General features: G+C 42.3%; 1 protein-coding gene across 7 annotated transcripts in view; it reads right to left on the reverse strand.

Annotated features, from left to right (window-relative positions):
• Nucleotides 1-18,735, reverse strand: part of EIF4G3 (eukaryotic translation initiation factor 4 gamma 3) — a 3,593,176-nt gene that overhangs the window by 2,683,839 nt on the left and 890,602 nt on the right. For 4 of the 7 annotated variants that reach the window (XM_044063163.1, XM_044063167.1, XM_044063164.1 and 1 more), the window contains one exon: nt 5,627-5,755. In XM_044063163.1, the coding sequence (XP_043919098.1) occupies nt 5,627-5,755 (129 nt within the window). The remainder of the gene's footprint in view (nt 1-5,626; nt 5,756-18,735) is intronic. The other 3 variants (XM_044063168.1, XM_044063165.1, XM_044063162.1) reach the window with 1 other exon arrangement.

The following is an 18,735-nucleotide window of genomic DNA, read 5'->3' on the forward strand; positions in this document are numbered from 1 at the left end:
CTTAAAGGGAACCATCAACAGACCTTCAAAATTACAGGCCCACAAGCTTGACTAGCCGCATGTGCAAGACCATGGAAAGCATCACTATGGACCTTATTAACAAGGACACAGGTAATCTCCAAACTCTGAACTCAGCTGAGTTCAGAATTCATTAAAGGTAGATCATGCCTGTTAAACATGATCAACTTGAAGATAGTCACCAAGGCCCTGGATGAAGGAAACGGTGCATACTGCCTATCTTGACCTAGCCAAGGCATGCCACACAATCCCCTAATCAGGTATTATAGAATTAACCCCGACATTACCAGATGTTCAAGTCAACTGGCTCACCGACAGGATGCACTATCAAAGTGGGTGACCAGTCCCCAGTGGCATACCACAGAGTTCTGTGCTGGGACCCTTACTGTTCAGAATTTATCAGATGTCCAGGCAAACTTGGACAGCCTGCTCCTGAGCATTTTGCTGCCAACTGTAAATAAGGAGCCATGAGTGAGGCCTGCAGTGATATGAATATACTGCAGGTAGAGTTAGTGTAGACAAATGATGGTCCCAAGACAACCTCGTTACAAGAGAATCAAACTTTCAGGGTTTACATCTTCATACATATTTTGAGACTGTAAACATGTAATCCTTTGCATCGCAGACCTAGCAGCTGCTGTGCTGGAAGCCACATCAGCCGATAAGAACATTACAAAGCATATTTGGTTGCTTGACAAATAGAAGCAATAGGAGCATTTAGAAAAGATTTTTCCTCGGGTAAAGGCAAAGTGGTAGTAATTTTCTACACATTTCCCAAAGAAGCAAGGAAAAACTAACATGAAAGCTGGCCAGTTATGAAACCTAAAAATGAGTGTCAGAAGAATACTCTCTTTTCAAATTAACCGTCTTCCCATCTTTGTCAGTGGAGAGAGATTAGCACTTACTAAATGCTTAGCTGCTGAAGGATTTGACAAGGAAGTCACTGCGGGGTCAAATCTGGGATTAGAAAATAAGTATTTGAAAGATGGAACAACATTATACAGTCTATCTGCCTTTGTAGCTTGCAGGCTGGTTTTGTCAGGCATACTTATACGTTGTAATAACACATCCTCTAAAGTACAGTTGTGTACACTTATCATACAAGTAGATGTTCCAGTGTATTCACTGTTGCAGTCATTACATTTTGGTTATTTGCTGGCAGGTTGCAATATATTTTTTTTTTTTTAAAGAAACTGGAATGTCATTTTGTTCCCGCTGAAAATACTGGTTCATCCTTGACATGGTTTCAGAAGAAAAAAAAAATTCTTCCAGTGGAAATTCAAAAATACACTCCTCAGTCAGAATGTGTTCTGTGAGAAAAAGTAAATCTGTTACCTCACATTCTACTCCCTGTTAATTACACTGGGAATCTTAAAAAAATGAATTACTTTTTCTCTTACAAATAGATACAGAATGAACTAAGTCATTAGCAAAGGCAAATAATCTTCCCCGTCTAAATTAACAGAGATAGAACATACAATTAGCAACATTCTGCTTTTTCTTTGACAGAGTACCCACAGAAGCAGACAGACTCATGTCAAGGACATCACCCAGTAAACAGGCATTGTAGTATGGCTAGGCACAGCTGCACTAGACAGACTCGTGTCGAGGACATTACACAGTAAACAGGCATCTTAGTGCTGCTGTGCCTAAGCCATACTAGACAGACTCGTGCCAAGGACATCACCCAGTAAATGGACATCTTAGTATGGCTAGGCACAGCAGCAATAGACAGAATAATGTTGAGGACATCACCCAGTAAACAGGCATATTAGTATGGCTAGGAACAGCAGCACTAGACAGACCCGTGCCAAAGACAACACCCAGTAAACAGGCATCATAGTATGGCTAGGTACAGCAGCACTAGATAGACTCATGCCAAGGACATCACCCAGTAAACGGACATCTTATTATGGCTAGGCACAGCAGCACTAGACAGACTCGTGCCAAGGACATCACCCAGTAAACGGACATCTTAGTATAGCTAGGCACAGCAGCACTAGACAGACTCGTGCCAAGGACATCCCCCAGTAAAACAGGCATCTTAGTATGGTAGGAGACAGCAGCACTAGACAGACCCATGTTGAGGTGTTGAGGACATCACCCAGTAAATGAACATCTTACTATGGCTAGGCACAGCAGCACTAGACAGACTATCACCCAGTAAACAGGCATCTTAATATGGCTAGGCACAGCAGCACTAGACAGACTCGTGTCGAGAACATCAACCAGTAAACGGACATCTTAGTATGGTTAGGCACTGCAGCACTAGACCATCACCCAGTAAACAAGCATCTTAGTATGGCTAGGCACAGCAGCACTAGACAGACTCGTGCAAGGACATCACCCAGTAAACGGACATCTTAGTATAGTAATGCACAGCAGCACTAGACAGATTCGTGCCAAGGACATCACCCAGTAAATGGACATCTTAGTATAGCTAGGCACAGCAGCACTAGACAGACTTGTGCCAAGGACATCCCCCAGTAAAACAGGCATCTTAGTATGGCTAGGAGACAGCAGCACTAGACAGACCCATGTTGAGGTGTTGAGGACATCACCCAGTAAATGAACATCTTACTACGGCTAGGCACAGCAGCACTAGACAGACTATCACCCAGTAAACAGGCATCTTAATATGGCTAGGCACAGCAGCACTAGACAGACTCGTGTCGAGGACATCAACCAGTAAACGGACATCTTAGTATGGTTAGGCACTGCAGCACTAGACCATCACCCAGTAAACAAGCATCTTAGTATGGCTAGGCACAGCAGCACTAGACAGACTCGTGCAAGGACATCACCCAGTAAACGGACATCTTAGTATAGTAATGCACAGCAGCACTAGACAGATTCGTGCCAAGGACATCACCCAGTAAACGGACATCTTAGTATAGCTAGGCACAGCAGCACCAGACAGACAAGTGTCGAGGACATCATCCAGTAAACAGGCATCTTAGTATGGCTAGGCACAGCAGCACTAGACCGACTCATGCCAAGGATGTCACCCAGTAAACGGACATCTTAGTATGGCTAGGCACAGCAGCACTAAACAGACTCGTGTCAAGGACATCACCCAGTAAACAGGCATCACAGTATGGCTAGGCACAGCAGCACTAGACAGACTCGTGCAAGGACATCACCCAGTAAACGGACATCTTAGTATAGCTAGGCACAGCAGCACTAGACAGACTCGTGCCAAGGACATCACCCAGTAAACGGGCATCTTAGTATAGTTAGGCACAGCAGCATTAGACAGACTTATGTCGAGGACATCCCCCAGTAAACAGGCAACTTAGTATGGCTAGGCACAGCAGCACTAGACAGACTCATGTCAAGGACATCACTTAGTAAACAGGCATCTTAGTATGGCTAGGCACAGCAGCACTAAACAGACTCGTGTCGAGGTCATCACCCAGTAAACGCACATCTTAGTATGGCTAGGCACAGCAGCACTAGACAGACTCGTGTCGAGGACATCACCCAGTAAATGAACATCTTAGTATAGCTAGGCACAGCAGCACTAGACAGACCTGTGCCAAAGACAACACCCAGTAAACTGGCATCATAGTATGGCTAGGCACAGCAGCACTAGACAGACTTGTGCCAAGGACGTCACCCAGTCAACAGGCATCATAGTAAGGCTAGGCACAGCAGCACTAGACAGACTCATGCCAAGGATGTCACCCTGTAAACGGACATCTTAGCATGGCTAGGCACAGCAGCACTAGACAGACTCGTGTCGAGGACATCACCCAGTAAACAGGCATCTTAGTATGGGGCTAGGCACAGCAGCACTACACAGACTCATGTCGAGGACATCACCGAGTAAACAAGCACATCACTGAGTAAACAAGCATCTTAGTATAGCTAGGTACAGCAGCACTAGACAGACCCATGCCAAAGACAACACCCAGTAAACAGGCATCATAGTATGCCTAGGCACAGCAGCACCAGACAGACTCGTGTCGAGGACATCACTCAGTAAACGGACATCTTAGTATGGCTAGGCACAGCAGCACTAGACAGACTCATGTCGAGGACATCACCCAGTAAACTGACATCTTAGTATAGCTAGGCACAGCAGCACTAGACAGACCAGTGCCAAAGACAACACCCAGTAAACAGGCATCATAGTATGGCTAGGCACAGCAGCACTACACAGAATAATTGTCGAGGACATCAGCCAGTAAACGGACATCTTAGTATGGCTAGGCACAGCAGTACTAGACAGACTCGTGTCGAGGACATCACCCAGTAAACGGACATCTTAGTATAGCTATGCACAGCAGCACTAGACAGACCCATGCCAAAGACAACACCCAGTAAACTGGCATCATAGTATGGCTAGGCACAGCAGCACTAGACAGAATAATTGTCGAGGACATCACCCAGTAAACGGACATCTTAGTATGGCTAGGCACAGCTGTACTAGACAGACTTGTGCTAAGGACGTCACCCAGTCAGCAGGCATCTTAGTAAGGCTAGGCACAGCAGCACTAGATAGACTCATGCCAAGGATGTCACCCTGTAAACGGACATCTTAGTACAGCTAGGCACAGCAGCACTAGACTCTCCTTTCTCAAAGACAGACAAGAGTGTTCCTCCATTGCCTGCAGTGGGAGTGTCTAACCCACAGTCCACGGTGGCTTAAAGGACGCGAAAAGACGCCAAAGGAACCCAAGGAAGAAATAATGATCTGAAATGATCACTGCAGCATCACCCATATGCTAGAGGCAAAGGCTGTCTTCAAATTTGCTCTTGTGTGTGACTGGAGGAAGGAAGAAAGGACCAAGGAAGTGGTTAGCTGTTGCATGGATAAACTGAAAAAGAAGCCAGTGATGTCAGCAGTCACTAAAAGGCAAGTATACAAAAGTAGTGTTTTCACAAAAACATACATAGTGAACAGCAAAAAACACATTTCTCCCAGCCTTTAAAACTAATTCTTAAAATTAATTAAAAAGTAGAGTACAGTTTATTAAAATAATTTACATTTAAAAAGGAACACTTCAATTGACAGAAATATCATGGACTGTCCCAAAATATAAAAACCTAGCCAAAATAAACTCTTTGTTGTTTTTTTTTTTTTTTTTTTTTAAAGTACCAATTCAACTGTAAGAACTGTACATCAGTGTCTTTGTCAAAAAATATCCTTAAAGGTTCCAAAACACAGCAACTTGGATTTCACAAATCATTGCTCTTACTATAAAACAGTGTCTTGCTTTAAAAGTCAGTAAAAATAGATAAGTTGTTTTACTTCAACATTACACAAAGTTGCGGATTAACATCAGAACTCATTTATACTAACTAGCTCCACAACTCACTGCTGCCCAAGTGCTTAAATAATCCAGAAACATTAATGGGACAAGAGTTTAAACTACAAATACAAAAATAAACTATTCAGAATAATTATGGAAACAATTCATTAATGTGTTTGAATTTACAAATTCACTTAAGCACCAAGAGGAGCAAACATTCTCTAGTGACCAAAGATGGAGTAAGGTTTTAAGAATCTAATTTGTATGCTGCCATCCATAAAACAGTTAATAAAAAATGCACATGGTCAGCTTCAACAAAGCTCTCCGGGGGGTAAAATAGTCTGCCTTACCTGTGGTGGGGTAGGTGTGGACGTGGGTCTCCCTATTGGTGGAGTTGGATTCCTACTTCCTCCTCCTCCAGACATTATTTCCTCTGTAATATCCTTACCTCCTTGGTTTGGATCCCTGATGCGGATCTGCTGAAGTAAAATCATGCCATCGTTAAATTCACGGGTAAGTACATTTTAAAAAAAAACTGGGATACTCCTAAGCACGCTTACCATAAAAGTAGATCTTGAGAGGGAGATTTATACATCAGCACCCATTTATAGGACTAGCCCATCCCCACTTCTAAACTTTCTCAAAAGCTAACTTATTTTAGGTACTTCACTGCAGAACTCTGCCCAACTTGATAACAAAAATGCATGCAATGCCAAGACTCATGAAAGAATCGAAGTGCTAACAACCTGGTGAAAGAATCAAGGTGCTAACAACCTGATGAAAGAATCAAGGTGCTAACAACCTGATGAAAGAATCAAGGTGCTAACAACTTGATGAAAGAATCAAGGTGCTAACAACCTGATGAAAGAATCAAGGTGCTAACAACCCGGTGAAAGAATCAAGGTGCTAACAACCTGATGAAAGAATCAAGGTGCTGACAACCTGGTGAAAGAATCAAGGTGCTAACAACCTGATGAAAGAATCAAGGTGCTGACAACCTGGTGAAAGAATCAAGGTGCTAACAACCCGGTGAAAGAATCAAGGTGCTAACAACCTGGTGAAAGAATCAAGGTGCTAACAACCTGGTGAAAGAATCAAGGTGCTAACAACCTGATGAAATCTGCAATGTAGAAACTGCCAACATAACCTATCTACTGTAATACTCTGACCTGGGAGTTTACAGACTTGAATTTTGAACATTTGCAGTATGTCCAAAAGTACACAGCCAAGGTACTTCAACATCCCCACTCCAATCACATCACCAGTCTTGAATGAATTGCACACTGGCAGACTGAACCTCACACACTGCACCCTTCATGAACAAGGCTTTACTTAGCTGAAAGAAGACCATGAGTGAAGCAGCACTTCAACAGTTCCAGAGTACATCTTGAGACTACCAAGCAGGTGGTCTTTCACAGACTACCACAAGCCACTGAAACTTGCTACTTAAATCTTTGATTTGCCTAAGCAATCCCAGCACCTCCTTTATGGTACAATTCTGTTCTCAGACAGTGCACTTTTTAAGTCTGTGGTGAACCTGTCAAATAGACCTTTAGTTTTGTACATCTTAGTCACTCTTTCTATACAGTTAAATATGTTTCCTCAGGTTACAATCACCATAGTAATGCAATCAGCATTTTAAGATTTACCTGTTCATTATTAATTTTGCTCACCATTTTACATACTTGGATTAAATTGTTTTATTTGCAAGATGCTTAAACTCAAGCACTTGTATCAAACCTAAACTCCAAATATGCGGTCAGACATGATAGCAAAATGACATGTTCTGCCCAACATGATCAGAAAGCAAATATACTGAAAAAAGCGAAGGTAAGAAAGTATAAGTGTACAATCTTACCATAACAGTAGATGTCCTTCTCTTCACTGTTGCATTATTTCTTATGCAAGGGATCTCCTGTCAAGGACAACTCAATGTCAAGCCAGTATATCAAAGCCTAGCCTTTAGAGTATACAGATGTCGTACGTCATATATATGCTCCCTGTGCAAGGCGTAGGGCCTAAAGGTGACATGTAGATGCATACACCACAGAAATGAAAAGCCTCAGGAGAAAATGTCCATAGGGACCAGCAGGAAGATCTGCATCCAGGAGGAGGAAAAAGAAGACTCCGTGGGCAAGAAGAATAGGGCAGAGCAAAGGGGGCAAGAGAGAGGGAGTGAATATTGCAATAGTGAAAAGAAGGACATCTACTGTTATGGCAAGATTTTACACAAATGTACTATGTCGTTCCATATCAATGCTGCAGTATTCCTTGCATAAGGAAGACTACAAAAGCTCAAAAGGAAACCTGGGAGGAGGAAGGCACTGAAGAGCCCTCTATAAACCCCATGAAGGGCAGTCCTGACAAAGGCAGCTCTTCCTCTGGAAATAACATCCAATTTATAATGCTAAGTGAAGTCCAAGTAGAAGATTCAAGGATGGAATTGGTATCTAATCCTTTGAAAAAGGCAGCAGAAGAAGAAACAGCTCTGGTAGCATGAGTCTTTGCAGGTCAAAAAAGACATTTCCCATAAAAAGAACAACTAAAAGAAATGACTGCAGAAATCCAGGAAGAAACAGTTTAGAAACTACCAAAGACCTGGGATAAAAGGAAACAAAGCTGATTAGATTTGCAAATAGCTTTAGTCTTAACCAACTACCTGAGCTTTCTACGCAAATCCAAGGTATGAAGAACCTTCCCATTGGCAAACTGTGGAGGAGGAAAAAAAGGCAAATTAATAGACTGATTAAGAGAACTCTGACCACCTCGATGTAGAAAACAAGGACTAGTAAAAACAGACAACCTGTGCCGGTGAAAAAGTAAAAACAGAGGAACTGCCATGAGAGCCTGAAGTTCAGAAAAATTCAGCCAAAGTAATGGCCAAAAGAACAGTAGTCTAAGTACAGTGCTGCAAGGAAGCTGAAGCAGCAGGCTCAAAAGGAGCGAGTCAACTTTCAGGAAGAAAACTGAGGTCCAAGAAGGTGGAATAGGCTTTCTGGAAAGCCGGAAATGAAGGAAACCTTTACAAAACTGTTTGACCTCAAACCTAGAGGCCAGAGGAGGAGTTAAGCACAGATAAGCAGAAAGTGATGGCAGGTGAGCTTTAACCAAAGAATATGCCAAACCCAGCATGCAAGCAGATGACAAAAATATTTGCATTTGTTTACCTGGTAGTGTCCGACTGGGCCAGGGGCTCTTTTTCAGCAGAGACCCAGGGAGAAACTCCAAGACAAGTAGTAGACCACAACATAACAATAAAGATAGACAAGTTACATACATGCCAGAGGCAATTACAATACCAGAGTACATTGATAAAATAGATAAGTGATGCCATCATATACAAAGTAATAATCCATATAAATGATGTCATCATATACAAGATTTCTCTCTTTCTAAGTTAGAGGTAAGGAAGTGCAGACAGGAATATGATGTAATGTACGTTTTCACATGCAAGATATCACTAGAGCGGAGAAATAATAAAAATGAGACTTAAGCTATGTCAGTTTAGAGGTCAGTCAGGATTGAGCAGTTAAGCCTGGGTTGGTGCAGGGGCATAACCACTGGTTAGTAAGGTGTTCTATCAGGAGTAGTTTGAATATGCAATTATCTGGATTATTAATTTATTTGCTGGGGCAGTAGATTCCAGGATTTAGATATTTTATTAGAATAAAGACAGTCACCATAGTAGTTTTTGGACTTATTTTTACCTTTAAGAGTAGTCTGTCTGATGATCTCAGGCATCTGGGGCTGGTGTTTAAAAAGAGCAGAGCAGTGATCGGGTTTATGGATATGTGCAATGGTGAGCTGAGGATGGTGTTAAAAAAGAGCAGAGCAGTGATCGGGTTTATGGATATGTCCAATGGTGAGCTGAGGTTGGTGTTTAAAAAGAGCAGGGCAGTGATCGGGTTTATGGAGATGTGCAATGGTGAGCTGAGGCTGGTGTTTAAAAAGAGCAGAGCAGTGATCGGGTTTATGGATATGTGCAATGTTGAGCTGGGGTTGGTGTTTAAAAAGAGCAGGGCAGTGATCGGGTTTATGGAGATGTGCAATGGTGAGCTGAGGCTGGTGTTTAAAAAGAGCAGGGCAGTGATCGGGTTTATGGATATGTGCAATGGTGAGCTGAGGTTGGTGTTTAAAAAGAGCAGGGCAGTGATCGGGTTTATGGATATGTGCATTGATGAGCTGAGGTTGGTGTTTAAAAAGAGCAGGGCAGTGATTGGGTTTTATGGATATGTGCAATGGTGAGCTGAGGTTGGTGTTTAAAAAGAGCAGAGCAGTGATCGGGTTTTACAGATATGTGCAATGGTGAGCTGGTTGAGCGTTAGAAGGTTCAGTAGTTCAAGCCAGTTGAATTGAAGTGCAGTACAGCGGTGGGATTTGTGGAGCACGTTTACAGCAAATTTGGCTATTTTATTACAGCAGTTCTCAAGTTTATTTAAGTTAGTCTTGCTCAGGTTGGTTAAGATTTGTGAGCAATAAAGAAGGGTGGAAAGCAGGTGGGATCTGGCAGTGGAAAGTCTGGCATAATTAGGAAAGGTTTGGCTCTAGCGAGTGAACTAAGTTTGGTGCAAACTTTTTTAAATTGTTAGTGATACAGGTTTGTCGAATTTTAGACAGTCATATATTGTTACACCTAGAAGTTTAGTTTGACTTTCATTTTTTTGTGCCACTGGAGGAGTAGATGTTAAGAGTAGTTTGATTGTTTTAAGTTCTATTGTTGCAGAAGACCACAAGCTTAGCTTTATTTGGGTTGAGAATGAGTTGATTGTTGACGAGGTATTTTTTAACATCTTGGAGGGATTTTTGTGCAAATACTTGTAGTTCTTGGGGTGAGGGAGCAGAGCAAATAAGATTGGAGTCATCGGCATATTTATTTTATTTTTATTTATTTTATTTTACATTTGTTGATCGGGCTAGTCTAGCTGGATATATGTCCATTTTCAGTGGAGGCCTGGGGAGAAAAGCTCCAATGGTTATAACAAGTTTAGAGAATACAAAATAAATAACAAAACAAAACAAAAACATTGAGCATAAAAGATAAAAAGATTTTAGTATAGGTAATACACATCTCAGGGGAAATATCCATAGCAAGATAATATTCCTAAAGAAGTTATTAAATAATTGCAATAAGCAAATTTGATAATATCAAAACATAGTGTAAATAATACGTTGTCTTACTAATATGGACAACAAAATAATTTTTTTTTTTATTTTTCATACAGTATACATGAGATAAATTATATCTACAATGATGTTATGTCAGTGGGGATCAGTCGGGATGCAGTAAAAGAGAAGGAAGTATTATGGGTAGAGGAAACGAAGAAGGAAGGTTAATCAGGGTTGGTACAGGAGCAAAGCCAGTATTTATTAAGATGGATTTCCAGTTGTCTTTTAAAGAGTGGAAGAGTGGACAAAGATGAGATATTAGATGGAAGTTTGTTCCACATTTTTCCAACTGAGTTGGAAAAAAGGCAATCTCCTGCAGCATTAATGGGTTTGGTACTATTAACTAGCAGTTTGTCTGAAGAATGTAGTTGTTTCAGGTTGTTTTAGGGAGTAAGGAGGTTAGAGAGTATAGGTGTTTTAGATGGTTGATGTAGAATTTTGTGAGCTATTAAGAGCTGCTGATAAATGAGCTTGTTAGGAAGTTCAAGCCATCCTAGTTGTTTTAAGTTCAGACAGTTGTGAGTTCTAAACTGGGATCCTGTGGCAAATCGAGCAATATTATGGTAAGATGTAGCAAGTTTCTTAAGGTTACTTTTAGAGAGATTAGTGTAAATAGGGGAAGCATATAGCAGGGTAGAGATGAGGTGAGATCGGGCTAAGGTGGTCCGGGCTTCAGGTGTAAGGAAGGGTTTGATTCTGTAAAGGGATCCAATCTTTTTAACTACTTTTATTGTGTTGTTGATGTGACAATCAAAGTTAAGATTATTGTCAATAGTAATACCTAGTAGTTTTGTAGAAGAATCAGGAGTAATTTGAGTGTAATCAGTGGAAGTAACAGAGAAGTTTAGGGAAGTAGATTTATGGGTAGGTGAGAACCAGTAATAATTTGGTTTTCTTGGGGTTAAGGAGCAGACAACAGTCAGAGAACCACTGTTCAACAGTGGTAAAGGTTTTTTGGGTAAGAGACTGGAGTTCAGTTTGAGAGGAAGCAGTGCAGATTATAGTGGAATCATCTGCATATTGTATGCAAGTGGTGTTAGGGATAGCTGATTGGAGGTCATTAATAAAGATAGAAAATATAAGTGGGCCTAGGATAGACCCTTGAGGTACTCCTAAAGAGATAGGAAGGAGGGTAGATAGTGAACTTTTCCAGAGTACTGCCTGCTGACTGTTTTCATGATAAGAAGTAAACCAAGTTAAGGAGGAGGGATCAAGTGCAAGAGATTTTAGTATGTGCAGAAGAAGTTTATGGTTAACCATGTCAAAGGCTTTTGATAGGTCTATGAAGAGAGAAGATGAAAGGTTATTGATGTTACGGTTATAGTTGATGGAGTTGGTAAAGGAGAGTAATGCAGGAGTGGTGCTGTGGGAAGGTCTAAATCCATGTTGACTATTGGCAAGTAGGTTATTATGGAGAAGGTAGTTAAGTAGTTGTTTATGGATACATTTTTCCATGATTTTAGCTATGGGTGATTAGTGCTATGGGACGAAAGTTAGAGAAGTCATTAGACTTGCCCCCTTTGTGTAGGGGAATGACATGCAATATCTTCCAGATAGAAGGGACAATACCTTCCTTTATAGATCTATTTATTAGGATAGAAATGGGATAGGCAGTGGCTTTGGCTCCTATTTGCAAGAATTCTGCAGGAAGCTTGTCTGCAGATGGGGTGGTAGGTTTAAGTTTTTGGAGTAGAGATTGGATATAGGAGGTAGATACAGGTTGTAGGTGAAGGGAAGGAAGAGTAGTTTTTAAAGTAAGTGAGAGTAGTTTAGAAGTGTCAAGAGAAAGGTGGTTTGCAAGAGTTTGGATGGTATTGGTGAAGAAAGAGTTGAAGTCATTGGCTATTTGTGTGGGATTGTCTGGGTCAGAAACCCGAGGGTTAGGTGTGATTGCCTGGCCTGGGGATAGAAGATTATTAATACTAGTCCAGAATTTTTTAAGTTCTTTTTTTTGGTGGTTTTCTGTAATTGAAAGTAATAGTTCTTTTTATCTGTCAGAATAGCTTTTTTTGTGCTGTTTCTCAGCTCCCTAAAGTTTTTGTGGTCAGTTTGGTTTTTAGTAGACCGCCATTTATCCCAAGATTTATTTCTGAGCATGATTTTTTGCTTGGTATTCTTGGTTAGCCAGGGTGCTGCTTTAGTTTTAGTTCTAATGGTACGACTTGGGGCATGGTGATCTAGGATAGATAGGAATGTAGAATTGAAGTATTCAACTGTTTCATTAAGTGGGAGATGTTTTAGTGGGGCCCAACTACATTGTATTAGTTCAGCTAGAAACTGTGCAGAGTTAAATTGCTTTTTAGTACATAGAGTTTTGTAAGTGGTAGGTAAGGTTAGGTTAGTTTTGTATCTAATGATATAGGCTAGAGAGTAGTCACTTAGATCTTCTGGAAGGGTGCCTGATTTGTAGGTTTGTAAGGGAGTATTAGTAAGAATCCAGTCTAATGTGGTTTCAGTATTGTTGGTTTTATTAGTTCTGGTGGGACTATTAATGAGTTGTTTGAAGCCATATAGGTTGATATGGGAAGTGGGGTTAGTACTGTTACAGGAATGCTAATCTATGTTAAAGTCTCCTAAGACTAGTGTTTCTTCAGGGAGTTTTGTCGAGAGTAGGTTAAGGATATGTTGAAGGGTGTTGATATTATTTCCAGGAGGGAGATGAGCACAAATGATATTTATGGATTTAGTAGTATTGACTTGAAGTTTAGAGCGGATTACTTCAGCATTATTGTCTAGGGTAAGAGTCAGATTTATAGTACTAATTTGGAGTTTTGTTTTATACAAAATTGCTACCCCTCCTCCCTTTTTGGCAGTACAATAGAGTCTAATGATGTTATAACCAGGCGGGGTGATTTCATTGTCATTAATTGAAGGCTTTAGCCAAGTTTCAGTTAAACATAAAATATCATATTGATGGACTTCTAGAAGGGCATGGAGTTGACTAGTTTTGTTACAAATACTTCGTATACTGAGATGGGCATATTGAACGACAGTGGCTAGTTGGGTGGAAGAACTGACTTCATTACTAAATATGATAAAGACGAGGGGTCCACGGATAAAGCTTTGGGGGACTTCCACAGAGATGGGCAGGAGGGGGTACAGTTTGTTTGGTATCTAGTGGACTGCTGTCTGTTGGAAGGATAGCTATGAAACCAAGTCAGGGATGTTACACTGAGGTTATAAGTTGCCAGTCTGTTAAACAGTATTTTGGTGAGATATGGTATCGAAAGCTTTGGACATATCGAGGAAGACAGATGAGACGTATTGTTCAGAGATGGAGCAGTTTATTAAGATATAGGATAGGAGATGATGGGGTGGCTAGTTTTAATTCACTAGGGAACTAATCTGCTGCAAGAGTACAGGTCTTTAGTTTGTTTAGCAGCCTTTTTATGCAGTTGGTTTCGGCTTAAATGAAAATGAAGTTAGGTTAGGTTCTGTAGAGGTAGGGACTGAAAGTGGTAGGTTAGTGGTGTGGTTTATGAGGGAGATTATGGAGTTGACAAAGTGAGTGTTAAATTGAGATGCTATGCAGTCAGAGGTATTTTTGGTGGATGGAGCAGGGATAGAGGTTTTACCTGGTTTGAGGAGATAACTGATACTTTGCCAACATTTTTACAGATTATTAGAGTGTTTTTGACATTTTTGGAAGTACTTTTTTTTTCATATTTGATTTGGGTTTTTTTAGCTATGTTTCTCAGCTGTTGATATGAGGTTAGGATCTCGGTTTTTGTTTCTCTGGTTTAAGACCAGGCTCTAACCCTTTAGGTATTTGCTTAGTGTCATTAGATAACCAAGGGAATTGTTTGGTCCAGACATGGATTTTCCTAGGGGGAGCAAGGCTATCAAGTATCTTGAGGAATGTTCTGTTAAAATACTGAACAGCAAGGTACAACTGTAGGAATTTTAGCAGTGACCAATCACATTGTTGTAGCAGTGTATTAAATATAGTGGGGGAGAAGTTCTTTTTGCTGCAGACGTTTTTAAATATGATGTTATTGGTTGTGTGAAGTCATTTCCTAAGTAGAAAAGTAGTGGAGTGGTAACTGTGTCTAAAAGGCAGCCGGCTTGATAATTTAGATTGGGCCTGTTTGTAAGGATCCAATCTAAAATGGACTCTTTTGGAGTGTCTATCAATATGTGTAAGAGAGTTAACGGTTTGTGAGAAACTGTACAGGTTAATAAAGTTGGAGGGGTTATTGGAGGAGCAGGAAAGCCAGTCTAGATTGATGTAATCTAGCACTACTGTTTCTTGATTGAAGTAAGAGGAAGCCCTTGAGAGAAGGTGTTCTAGGATGGAGAGGTTGTTCCCAGAGGGAAAATAGGTAGCGATGATTATTATGGTTTTGTGGGAGTTGATTTCTAGGGTGAGCTGTTATTTCGCAGTTGGGGATGTCTGGGGAAGGGCAGGTCAGGAGAGACATTAGGAGCAATGTACTACCTACTGAAGTTATACAGGTCATGGTGAAAGTGAGTTAGAGTGCTAGCAGTTGTAAGTTTTGTATTTACAAGTGAGAGGAGAAGTTGCACTGATGTGGGGGGTAGGTGGGAAGCAGCTTGTAATGGGCTGATGGCTGAGAGGGTGTGGCTTGGATAAATATAAATTTAAGGAAAGTGGGGGTGGGTGGGAATGATGGTAGGTTTAGGGGGAGTGGATTGAGCCCAAGCAGATCTGGTAGAGCTAGGCTTGAGAATCACATTCGCCAGAACCAATCAGTGACACTTGAGTTAACTTCCGGCAGGGGGATTGCAAAGCAAATTAAAAGTTATAACAGAAAGGGGTGGTTTACTGGAAAATAGAAAGTACTATGCTTTGACTATATTTATTTAGATGTTGCTGTTAACTTAAGTCAGCACAGAGGTGGCTTGTAAGTAAACAAGAAGTTATGTACTCACCATAACGTTCGATGCACGTAGTCCATCTCGCCTCACATTCTTACCCGTGGGTTCGGAGCCGAATATCGGCTCCGACTCGGCCTATTTTACTAGCTCAAAAGTGTCTGATGGGCTGGGCTAAGAGGGTATCCCATGGTACACTGCTTCGTATCCCCAGATCTAGTTAGCTGCTAACAACGTAGTTACTGCATACATACACACGCATACATACAAATAAAAATTATTCAAAGGGACTCTGCAGGATACAATCTAACTTCCAAATCCTCCAGGCAGGGGGAAGGCGGGAGGGTAAGTAAGAATGTGAGGAGAGATGGACTACATACATAGAACGTTATGGTGAGTACATAACTTCTTGATGTTATGTAGTCCTATCTCACCTACATTCTTACCCGTGGGACAGCGTCCCTAGCACCTACATCCTGGGTGGCTCATAGGAAAATACTCCTGAGAACTGTGGAGCCAAATGAAGATCTGCCCCTGGAAACCACGTCCAATTTGTAATGAGAAACAAAGGTGTGAGGAGAAGCCCAAGTGGCCGCAGCACATATATCATCCATTGACAATCTAGTTTGATAGGGTGTGGATGTGGAGACCGCTCTTGTGGAGTGAGCTTTAGCTGGAAAAGGCAAATTTTTACCTGCCGTCTGATAGATGAAGGAAATACAGCTGACTATCCATCTAGAGAGCGTGACCTTGGATACCGGAGAATCAGAACGGTTTTCCGAAAAGGAGAAAAAGAGTTGGTCAGATTTCCGGATATCTTTCGTCCGGTGTAGATAGAAGCGTAACTGTTTATGTACATCCAATTGGTGAAATCTGAATTCTGCCTTGTTAGAAAAATTAGGGAAGAAAACTGGCAGCTCAATAGACTGATTTATATTAGACACAGAAGCCACTTTGGGAAGGAATGATGGGTTTGGTCTGAGAGAGACTAACTTTATGGAAGATCAAATATGGAGGTTTGATGGAGAGGGCTTGAATTTCAGAGACCCGCCTCGCTGAAGTGACTGCTGTTAAAAATGCTGTTTTCCATGTTAAAAATATTAACTCGCAGGTAGCTGCAGGCTCGAATGGTGGAAGAGTGAGGGCTTGAAGAACAAAATTGAGGTCCCAGGGCATGACAGGTTGGGATACTGGGGGAAGAAGTAATAGAATACCTTTAAGGAATGCTTTACATAGTCTGTGTGCCAGAAGGCTAGGCTCATTGGCCACGTGGAAGTTTGATATAGCCGCCAGCTGAACTTTGATGGTGGCTGATGCGGACCCCTGATAGAACAGCATAGACAAAAATTCCAGCATTGAATCAATTGGAGCCATGTAGGGATCAATGCCTCTAGAATGAGCCCAGATAGAGAACCTTTTCCATTTGCTAGAGTAGATTTTTCTAGTGGATGGTTTATGAGAGGACGATATATGGACTACTTCCGATGAAAAATTGTGACATCTGACTAACGATGGAAGTGGATTAAGCCAGGCTGTCAACCTGAGTGTCCTCAGAGAGGGGTGGAACTATCCCGACATGTGCGTCAGTAAATCTGGAAGGGGTTCCAGAATCCAAGGAGTATCCACAATGTAAGGTTGAAGGAAGGGGAACCATACCTGATGAGGCCAGTGTGGGGCAACCAGAATCATTTTGCTTCCCAAAGATTGTGCTTTCTGAATCACCCTTGGGAGAAGGGGAAACGGAGGGAAAGCATAAAGCAGACCGCAGGGCCAGTTGTGACCAGAGCATCCCTGGGTGATTCCCCCGGTGGGGGGGATCAGCGAGTAGTTGTTTCTGCATTTCGCATTGAGAAGGCTGGAAAAAAGGTCGCAGCAAGGTTGACCCCATCTGCTGAAGATTCGCTCTGCAACCAAGCGATTCAGGGACCACTCGTAGGGCATAAGAATCGCCCTGCTTAGCTTGTCCGCTATTACATTGGTCTTCCCCGGAATGTGCGTTGCCACCAGAAACCGTTAGGAAGCTACTGTCCAATGCCACACGCACATGGCCTCTCTGCATAGTGGGTAAGATCAGGTTTCCCCTTGCTTGTTGAGATACCACACTACTGACATGTTGTCTGAGTGTATCGCAATAGTCCCTAGAGGAAGAACTTCTTGAAGTGCCTGCAATGCAAGAAGCACTGCTCTCATCTCCCAGGACGTTTATGTGCAAATGTATCTCATGCTCCTTCCACGTGTCATGGACCGTCCTGCCGAGATAATGCCCCCCCCCCATCTGGGAGGTGTCCGTGGTCACCGTGGCAACAGGGATGGGTGGAATAAAGGTCTTTCCCCCGTTCAAGTTGTTGGTGCACAGCCACCACCAGAGGTCCTGCTTGCATCTGTCTGTCATTAAGATTGGATGGGACAGCGGAAGTCTTTGGAGAGACCATTGGACAAAGAGGAGCCATTGAAGAAGTCTCATGTGTAATCTCGCTAGGGGAACCAACATGATAGTCGCCGCCATGGTACCTAGGAGTTGTAGAATCAGTCTTGCCTTCGCATGTCTCAGGGGCATCAGCGTGAGAATTTGTTGTTGCAACCCTGTGATCCTTTCTTGTGGTAAGAATGCTCGCATTTGAATGGTGTCCAACTCTGCTCCTATAAAGGTGACACGCTGTAAGGGCAATAAGGCAGATTTTTTCCAGTTTATTGTGATGCCTAATCGGTAACATAGACTGATGGTAGCGTCCCTGGTCTGAATTAGTTGATGCCTGGTGGGGGCGGTGAGGAGCCAGTCGTCCAGGTACGGAAACACCTGGAATCCTTGACGTCTCAAGTGAGCCGTCACCACTGCCATACACTTGAACACCCTGGGGGCTGCGGTGAGACCAAAGGGCAGGGCTCGAAACTGGAAGTGACTGGTTCCCAGCTGGAAGCGTAGGTGACACCTGGATGCCCAGTCCATTTTGACATGGTAGTAAGCATCCTTGAGGTCGATGGAGCACATCCATACTTCCTCTCCCAACAATGGGAAAAACGATTGTAGAGTGACCATATGGAATTTGGACTTGTGTACATAACTGAGTTGACTGAGATCTAGTATGGGTCTCAGGTCCCCTGTTCTTTTCGGCACCAAAAAGAATCTTGAGCAAGTCCCTAATCCGATTTGGTCTGAGGGGACTGGTTGGATGGCTCCTTTTTCTAGCAGCTGAGATATCTCTGAGGCTGCTTGATCCCTTTGACTGGGTGGAACGTCCGGGATTTTTCTTATTGGAGGGAGTACTGAAGAGAATGGAATGGGGTAACCTCCGGAAATTATCCTTAATACCCATCGGTCCTGGGTGATGTTTTCCCAGGCTTCCAGATACAAGGAAATTCGACCCCCGACTGGCTCCGGATAAGCACAGTTGGGCACACCCTCAGGAATGAGAGTATGGGGAGCCACGGAAGGAGTCGCGGTCTCCGGAATTGTGGG

Source organism: Protopterus annectens, chromosome 2.part1, assembly GCF_019279795.1.
Source record: "Protopterus annectens isolate FY-2018-M chromosome 2.part1, PAN1.0, whole genome shotgun sequence".
NCBI classification, from domain to species: Eukaryota; Metazoa; Chordata; order Ceratodontiformes; family Protopteridae; genus Protopterus; species Protopterus annectens.